Source organism: Brachionichthys hirsutus, chromosome 5, assembly GCF_040956055.1.
Source record: "Brachionichthys hirsutus isolate HB-005 chromosome 5, CSIRO-AGI_Bhir_v1, whole genome shotgun sequence".
Lineage (NCBI taxonomy): Eukaryota > Metazoa > Chordata > Actinopteri > Lophiiformes > Brachionichthyidae > Brachionichthys > Brachionichthys hirsutus.
In genome coordinates this window covers 11,759,744-11,769,516 of record NC_090901.1, presented here as the reverse complement: position 1 = coordinate 11,769,516, position 9,773 = coordinate 11,759,744, and the positions used below count along the sequence as shown (strand labels likewise).

General features: G+C 49.9%; 1 protein-coding gene across 1 annotated transcript in view; it reads right to left on the bottom strand.

Moving 5' to 3' along the window:
• Positions 1–467: 467 nt before the first annotated feature.
• kcnq1.2 (potassium voltage-gated channel, KQT-like subfamily, member 1.2) overlaps positions 468–9,773 on the bottom strand; it is a 110,111-nt gene continuing 100,805 nt past the window's right edge. Inside the window, exon 18 of the mRNA XM_068739223.1 lies at positions 468–614. Coding sequence (XP_068595324.1) covers positions 468–614 — 147 coding nt within the window. The remainder of the gene's footprint in view (positions 615–9,773) is intronic.

Below are 9,773 nucleotides of genomic sequence, written 5' to 3'. Positions count from 1 at the left end.
GGGCTGGAATAATATTTGGAATGGGGGGGGAATGCGGCTCAGTGACAGGCCACGCATAAATTAGCATTATCGGAGTGATTATGAGGCTAACGTAGTGAAATAAATTCATTCAACGTGTCGCTGCTCTCGTGCTGCTTGTGCCGACTGACGGCCCAGCGAGGCTGGCGTGGAAGAGAAAGCTCCATCAGAAGCGGGCCGGCCAGCCTTCTTTCTGCACTGTGAAACCAACTCTCCGTGGCCCTTGTGCCCCAGATCAGCAGCAAACAACGAAAAGTTATTCCCTTCTCCACAATAAAAAAGTCAATGAGCAAATGAAGGCTTGCAAATGGAGGAGAGGGATTTGGAAGACATAGTCTCCTATTTATTACTCGCACCCCCCCCCCCCCCGTTTAGGAGGGAGAGGCTGTTTGTATGAACATCCTGGTCCTTTAGTTCTTCTGTGGTGCTGATGACATCACACCCGGCCATCAGGGCCCCTCGTCGATGCTGGTGCCCATGCGCTTCTGGATGGTCACCCTGCGGACGGATGGCTTTGCCGTCAGCGCCGGCTGGGACGGGAACTGCTCCGTCAGGATCCGGAGAACTGAGTCCATTTTCTTGTCCATCTGATGGACCTGGATTTGACACACAGACAAACAAGATAAGTCAGCCGGACGCCTCGAGGGGTAAACGCCCCGAAGATAAACACAGTCCGGACCGGCGGCGCAGAGACAGCGTGCTTCTGTTCCGTAACCAACAGCCCTGACATCAATCCCAATGACAGAGCAGACGTAATGACGGGTTAGTCGTACTGTCGCCGTCTACCTGCTACAGAGGCCCATTACAAAAGACATGGAGCTATATGAAGCCTCACACGCACACGCACACACACACACTCACGCACGCCGCTGTTTACATGCCTTCCTAACCGTAAACACAGGTGTCTCACCCAACAGGGTGTAGTCAGTTTAACCATACAGAACGTCTCCACCTGAGTGATGGAGGTAAACACACCTCAGACTGCCTGGTGACAGTCAGACTCACAACCGCAAAGGAGCGGCGGACTTACGCCATACTTTTGAAACTTCAAAGAGATTTCCGGCGCCCTGGTTTTACCTCTTTATTTCCTCCTCTTTACGTTCTTCCACTGCAAACATGCAGAAATCTGTGACCCTCTGATGGCTCCCAGAAAAAAAACAAAAATGATAAGGATGTAAATCAAAGACTAAGCAGCGGGGCAGATGAAAGGCCCGCGATGTCTCGTGCAACCGAAGGATTCAGACTCCCGTCTCTGGGAGACGCTGATAGTGGAAAAACTGCCCCAACTGCAGGATATCTGGCAGGGCACAGTCAGATAGTTAACATCAATGGCATTTTCATAGGCTTAAGATAATGGCCCTCGTTTCAATCCATCTTTTAGTGCGTGTGTCTGACGGCCTGGACGTTTTCATGGCGGAGTGGGACGTTTAGCAGCTATTATTGTTGTTGAAATATGAACCGTAATAAGAAGCATACATCTGGCGTATCAGAGCGTGTCACACAGGAGAATGTAACCAAATTTCAACACGCCACCGATCACAATTCCTAAAGCGTTTGTCAGAAAGACTCCAGACAAATACACCCGCGAAGGTGAGTCGAGAGCCCAGATCAGGTTCAGCGGTGTTTGCATCAGTTACGCTTCATCAGAATACCCAGTTTGACCCGTGATGCTGAGGTTTGCTGATATTTCAACATGCTCGCTGCTTTCCACTGAGATTGCACCATGACCTAAATAGCTGCACTAAGTCGCCGAAGCACGCACTGGGCCGGGATGAAGCTTAGAGAATAATAGGCTATCATAAACATGTTGGGCAGTAATCTACGGACTTATCAACATTCTCGTTAGAGCTTAAAATGGTTCAGGAACTCCTCCTGCTGTGTCTGTAAAAGGAGTCGTCCGGGAGACCCTCTGTAGAGAAGTGGAAAACACAAGATACCGATTAATGATTGTGAGTACAGGATGGAGATGGATGTGGGAGTCGAGCAAACGTGAGCATGTTATGAATCTGTCACGAGAGATTATGAACCTGAACAGTTTGACTGTGTGAACCTGGACTGTGTATAGAAGAACAGAACAGGAACTAGAGTGGCCCTCAGTAGAGTGCATCCCTCCATCAAGGCCAAACAATGCTACCCCTTTAGCTCATCTGGCCCGCCTCCGACGACTCCAAAAAGGTTTCTGCAGTTTCATTTTGCAGTTTTTCCATCATTAGGGAAAATATTTAAAACATTCACATAACCCAAACGTTATTGGCAAATGTTTGCATCACCAGTCAACAGCAAACCAACCTCCATGGCAGAGGTGGATGCTAAGCTAAGCTGCTGTGCCTTTAGCTAAGCCACTGAGCAGAGACAGGTTTCTGATTGTTACCGTTTCTAGATAATAATCTAGAAACCTGCATCACGTCTGCCAGTAACCAGAAGGCTAACTTCTAACGTGGGCCTGGCGCATCGTTAGATCTACGGCTCCCCCTTCAGCTCAATGTGGCTGCATTTAGCGGCATGCAGTCGACCACACCCATCAATAACGACGGGAACAAACACAACTCTGCACCCTGATTGTGCGCTATCGAGCAGTGAAGCGGGAGTTGCGATGTCTGCAGTTTGTATAACATCCTGTTGTGAGCCGCTGCGACTGTTCCTCCCCTCTCGCTTCGTTCGGCTTGCTGTACTGTACGTTGTCATGATTTCCTTTAGTACATTACATAATGCAGATGGGCTTCATGCCAAGGGCAGTTCTCGCCGCTGATAAAGTGCTTCCATTAGCTAAAAGTAACAAGCAGCCTGCTGACGTTTTATTCAAGTCCTGTTTACGTGCTGAATTATGTCCCTGTAATTCACCACGGCTCTTACTGTGGAGCTATTGTATCGCGTGCACATGCTGCCGTTGGGTGTCACCGCGGTGGTGTCACACAAACACATGCGATGCTGGTGACAGGTGACGCTCCAGCTGTCCCGGCCCTCCCCCTCCCCCGTCCCAAGTGGGAGCAGGGATTGGGTCCCTGAAGTGCAATAGGGTCAGTCTGACCGGAGAAGAGGCGCGTGTCCGGACGACTGCTTCGGGAGGCAGTTATTTCATCCCTGAAAATGTCATGTGACTACTTCCTGTCTTTTTGAAGTTATGATGGCAATCTAAAAAGTCTGACGTTTCCATTACTTACAATGAACTTCAGGAGCCTGGAACGTGGAAAATATATTTTGTGTGAAGGCAAAAACACATTCATTATAAATATATAAACATTTATTGGTGGCCCCAAAAAATCAGCCGATTCTGCCGAGGTCCAGCGGGAACCTTGTCCCCAAACGGTTTATATGGAATGACCCCCCGCCCCACACACACACACACGCTCCATTTCATATCTGATCTTTGACCTTTGATCTGTACTTCACGTCCTTCCAGTCAGTGACTGTTGGAGACGCTGAGAAGATGCTGGGGAGGACACGGCGCTGCCGTTCACACAGGAACTCCCTTCCTGAACCACCTTCCTGCTGCCCCCTCCCGTCAACAAGCGCAGGAGTACACAATGTGGACACACACTTGATTGTGTTCATGTGTTTGTCGCCTGGCGGACATCAAAGGTGGAGGAGAAAGAGGAGTAATGAATGGAAACTAGCAGCTGATAATATCATTATTATATAAAGCATCTCAGAATCCGCTTTATTGAACTAGTGAGTTCGTTTTTCTCATTCATTCAGAGAAAAACAGACTTTTATTATTTGGAGGCAGCTCTGGAATAAAGAGATAATCCTTCACTGGGAAAAATTGGGCAATTATTTCCCAAATGAAGGAAATTATACTTCTGTGAAATTCAAGATCTCAGAGGAGAGGAGAGGAGAGGAGAGGAGAGGAGAGGAGAGGAGAGGAGAGGAGAGAAGAAGAGAAGAGAAGAGAAGAGAGGAGAGGAGAGGAGAGGAGAGGAGAGGAGAGGAGAGGAGTCCCGCAGAATGTCGACGGAGCGACTCCTGCTGCCATCTGTTGGAGGCTCGGAGCTGCTGGCGCCCGTCATCCATCCCAAATTCTCCCATCATGATCCCAGACGAATGGAGACAAGCTATGAAACAGGAATATCAGGATATGAGATCCTGCATGAGGCAGACGGAGAGTTTAGGTGTTGAAGACCCAGCAAGGAAAACACAGAACACTCTCTCTCTCTCTCTCTCTCTCTCTCTCTCTCTCTCTCTCTCTCTCCATCTTCAAGAGGAATGAGCAGAACCGAGGAGGAGCTGGAGGCGCTGCCAGCTCCAGGAATGTGTCGGCTTGTGCAGTGATTCAACAAAACAAGATTCCTGTCATTGAACTGTTTTCTACAATGCAGACAGCGCTGGAGCGCCGAGACGGATAAGACCAGAGAAAACCGCGTCTCCGGCCGCCGTCCTTCACCGGCCTGCAGTGTCGTTCCCACCAACACGACCTCACAAGGTGCCGCTTTCAGCAAATAATCTGCAGCGTCGCTCTGCGTACTCGTTCTGACCTTTTTGTCCCAGAGCGGGAAAAAAAGTCTGGAATATTTATGATCAATAAGATCAGAGTCAGAAGGCGGAGCTTTCTATTCCACAAGTAAACACATGAAATGACATGCAACAAACAAACAAACAAACAATGCTCCACAGTGCCCCCTAGAGGTCAAAGTCCTGTTAGAGCGCTTGCACCAAACGGTTCTAAGAGTTCAAGAAATAAATACGGTTGAGGCGCCATAAGCTGGATGGTGTAGTTGCCATAACAACGTCACGTCTGCACAGCATGCAACAACGAGACGTTGAAAAGGCCGCCTGGCATTCTGTGTGTGAAGGGGCAAAACACAAATCTGAAAACGATGACAACCCAACCCAACGGTTGTCACACTTCCAGCGTCAACAGGACAAAATAGTAAAGACGGACTTCTGTCTCTGGTTTATTAAGAGTCGAGTCGTTCTCCATCTCCGCTCCGGTGAAAGCACGGCTACCGGGTCACTTCAGGTGAACCGCTCTGCCTCCCATTGGATCCCCTCTGCAGCTCACCCAGACCGGGTTCCTGTTCTTTGTGTTTCACTGACACACACACACACACACACGCACACACACACACACAGGCCAGTGTTTCGCTCGCAGCACAATGGTCGATGCAGAAAAGCCAACAGAGGGTGCACGCACTGGCCTCGCTGGTGGCCTAATAACAAGCTAGCATTACACAGAGGTCATCACTGTCAGAGGGCCGCATGAATAGATGGGGGGGGGGGGGGGAGATAATGGGAAATGTATAAATAACATTTCAAGGGATCCCGGATTCTGGGGATCTTCTGCACGAGCAGCATGGAGATACTTTATGTTCGTCTTCCATGTTATAAAAAGTCACCCTCTTTATTTATTTAAAAGATGCTGATGTTCCATCACCGTGACGACGAGAAGACTACGACTGAATGTTCTTTTTGGGGTGAAGCGTTTTGGATCCAGCTTAGAGGATATCACTGAAGCAGCTTCAGGAACCGTCCATCTGACTGCAGGATAAAAAACATAATCCTGATGGCTTGGGAGGCGTTTCTGGACTCAGTGGGACACCTAGTGGTCGTTTGTTGTTTTATTGCGTTTTGAAAATGTCATAAATAAAAAATAATAAATACAAATGTAAATCTGCTGCGGCGTCTGACTTCCTGTCATGCAGGTCTGAACAGGTTAACTCTGGTCCGATCTGTCGTCCAATCGTACGTAGCGAACAAAGGCCAAGACGCTCATACATGACAACAAACCACACACAAACACGACCAGAAGAAAAGACGTGTTTAATGACAAACACGGGAAGGGAGGACGGATGGAGGGATGAGTGACAGAGGAGAGGGACTGTCTTTTATTAGCAGCTAGTTTCTGCCGCTCCGTCATCTCTGTGAGGCCGTATTTAGTTTCTGAGGCCGAACCCTGACTGCTGAAACGTGAGAACATTGCATTATGGATGTGTGTGTGTGTGTGTGTGTGTGTGCATGTGCGCGTTCTGGAAATGTGTTTCTGCTTATGTGTGTGGTGTCAGTGTGAAAGGGAGCTGCTATTATTAGGATCAATTAGTCACAAGTTTGTGCGAGTTTGAGTCCAGGATTCCTGCTGATGTCAAATTCCATGACTTCAGAGCCACTGTGACCTTAAAATGTTCTTCCTCTCTGGTTTCTGGCGGGTTCAACCTTCTGGTTCTCTCACCGCCGGCTAATGCAGCCAATGACATGTTAGTAAAACGTCCCGGGAGAATCAGTGATCATTTTGGACGCTCCTGACTTTTACAAAGTTCTTTCATTTCGGAAAGCTGCGCTGAGAAAATGAAGCTGCATCCGGCTGCTGTGCGTTTTTATCCCGGCTTCGCGTGGGGTGAACCGGGGTCACGCATCGCAAGTCCAATCAGGTCGAGAAAGAGAACGAGCAGGAACGACAGACTAAACCAACGTGTCAGCTGGACCTGGATCCGCCGGCCCAGCGAGGGACCGGCTCGCTCTACCGGCGGCCTCCTCGCCAGCTGGAAAACAGAACGGAGCCGCCTCGGATTCACCGCAGGCCCGGCCGCTGCCAAGGAGAATGGATTCACTTTAACGTTGGCAAATACAATATGTGCTTTGTGTTTGCAAAAGAAAAGAGAAAAGAAAAAGAGGGAGAAAGAGACGGACAGAGGGAGGAAGAAGAAACGAAGGGCAGGGCTGGATGGCGGTGTGGACGGATTAGCGGTGGAGGAGGAGGAGGAAGAGGAGGAGGAGGAGGGAGTGAAAGAGGGAAACGGTGGTTATGTTTTAAAGAACAGGAAACAGGGCGAGAGCACCTGACGCACATGATAAGTATCAAGGGCTGCGCCACGTGCCGCTAAACTGCAGCCAAAGCGCTTTTCTGCAGGGGTGGCGAGGGGGGGGGGGGGGGGGGGAGTGTCGAGGGAGGGGGGGCGTGTAGCGGCTAATCTCTCTTATGAGAGGGTGCACACTCAAAGCTGCTTTTGTTTCTGAGGGCTACTTTCACATGGACGCACAACCCCCCCCCCCCCCACGTCCACTCCTCCCCTCCGCTTCTCTTCTCTTTTTCCTTCTCTTTTTTTTATCTCTCCGTTGTTCGGCACACACTCCTCCTCGCCAAAACGCCATGGGTGTTGATTTATTGATAATTCTGTTTGGACACGGCCGCGACACAGAAAGCGTGTGCGTGCGCAAACACACATTCGTGCAGGGAACACTGGCGGCCTTTCAAGTTGTGAGATTGCAGGAAAGAGTCTCAAAACTGTAAACGGCCAAGATGGCGCTGGAGCGAGGGAGGAGGCGCGGCGGCGGAGGGCGCGCTGGAGATCCTCACGCAGAGAAACGAGAAGGTCGGCGGAAAAATTAGCGCAAAAAAAACTAAAGTGCAGCAACAACAAGCACAAAAAGACGGATTAGGAGAAGCTGCCAGGCGATGAAGATGAAGATGAAGGGGAGGCGCCTCAGTTTCACTCCCTGCTGCAGGAAAAGAGGAATTCTAAGGACCAGAAGACACTCGGGAACAGAGACTGCGTTTACATTTAATCTTAATCTTAATCCGATCAGAGTTTGGATTAAAATTGTGATCGGATGCACTGTGTTCATGGACCCTAAAAATATTGATCTGATTAGGACTTGCGTGTTCATGCATCACACTTTAGATCAAAATAAGTTATTTTGACCAAATATACCGGAAATAGTAGAAGAAGAAGCCGTAGCGACTTCCGTTGTAAACAAAACATGGCTCCTCCCTTTTCTGCTTGAAACGTCAGCGTTATTTCACGCGTTTTCCCCGTTTTCTCTGTTACTTTCCTCCATTAATATCTCCAGTGTTTGTCTCAGATATTGACCCGTTCTGTCTTTTGCTCGCTCTGCTTCAACTAGCTTCCGGAATAGCAGAAGCGCGTTTAGCTGACGTCTCAGACATGCGCAGTAAAGACGGCTTGTACCGAAACATCGGAGTAAGTGTTTTCATGCGCCCTGATCGGATCATCAATCGGTATAAACCACCCCTCTCCATCGGGATAGAATCTTGATCGGATTGATCTTGATCAGGTCAGACTAATCCGATTTGGGTGTGTCCATGAAGCATTTTTATTCCGATCAGGCTTTTAATCTGATTAAATGTGTCCATATAAACGCACCTACTGTAAATCAGTAATTCTGTTAAAGACCAGCTCATTAAAATGTAAATTCAGTCGTAACCTCACTCCATGCTGGTCGGACACGGCGAGCGGGTCAGGACCATCATGCAACATTTCTGATGATCTCTGTCCGTCATCCAGCTTTTCACTTGAACAACCCTTCGGCTTCAACCCTGGCAAGTTGAGACAAACAAAACACACTCATGATCCACACACACACACCTAGGAAACAACACGCCATCCCCCCGATGAGGCGGGAGGGAGGGGGGGGAGCGAGCAGTTGCCTGCTGGACCATTTGTCTTGAGAGACAGCTGGACGGGACGCTCAGCCGGCGGGCTGCGAACGTCTTAATGTTTTATGTTTAAAGAAGCAGAATGAAATGAAATCTGTTCATTGAAGTCACGGATTTATGGTTTTTTTTTTTAACCACGCCCACTCAGACCCCGCCCTAAACACTCAGGACAGTTTGATTCGATCACTGCAGACATGCTGATGTCAACATGCACCGTCCATCCAGGGTGTGGCTCGCGTGGCGTCGCACAGGGGAGCCTTTATAAATCGGAGACCCCCACCCCCGCCTGCAAGCTCCCGCCCCGTCTTCCCACTGCCAGCTGCCACAACCACAAATTGCCCCCCCCCCCCCCCCCAACTCCTGTGCCAGGCTGTGGTGGCAGCCAGCGTGGCATCATCCGTCACCGGGGAGGTGCCATGTTACGACGGCCACTGCTGTAGGTCGGTACACTGAGGCTTTGTTTCCACCATCAATGGGCCAGTCACCCTGATATTATAAATGACGGGGGGGGGGGGGGGCGTGCCAGCACTTTGGTCTAGGTTCAAGGCAACCATTGAAAAGGATACTCACGGCATCGTGCCGTAACCTCAGGAAATAGCTTCCCCCCCAGCGACACAGGTGGCGCTGCTCTCCGAGGGAATACCCTGCAGCCAGCAGTTATCAGCTCCTCACCCATTGGCTGCTTGCTTATTGGCTTCGCGTCTCAACAGGATGACTTTGGATCCACGGATAATTCTGCCCCATCGGGCACTTTGGGACAAACCAACCAATCAACCGCCACTTCCTTCGTGGATGTAATAATGGAGTAACCATGGTAACACAACTTACTTTGGATTCAATCCAAATGTGACAACCACAACTTTATCAAGTTTAAGTTAGAGACACAAGACAACACAGACTGTAAACAACCGTGTGCTCGGTCCATTCGCATTATATAGAATGTGTGTGTGAATCCCCCTGGCCCGCCCCCACCAGCTGTCGGTCCCGCCCAGAGGCCCGGTACCTTGATCCGGGAGCGCAGGAGTGGGTCTGACCCCAAACAGCCCCCGATCCCCTTTTAACCAGCATTAAACCACCATTATTTAAGACAGAGAGTCTTATCATACAGTTTGACTGGCCACACACACACACACACACACAAACGCACACACACACACACACACTCTCAGTCACGTGGACACGGAACGCCGAGCCTCACTCGGTCGGGACGTCTGTTTGGCTTCTCGATGAGTCATGTTTTGTTGCTGTCTGCAAATGACGAAGGGAAGCAGAGGAGGATGGTCATGCAGGCCGGAGACGCCTGATTGGCTCGTGACACGATTGGCCGGCATGCCCTTTGGATCTGCTGGAAGGTCACCGAGAGGAC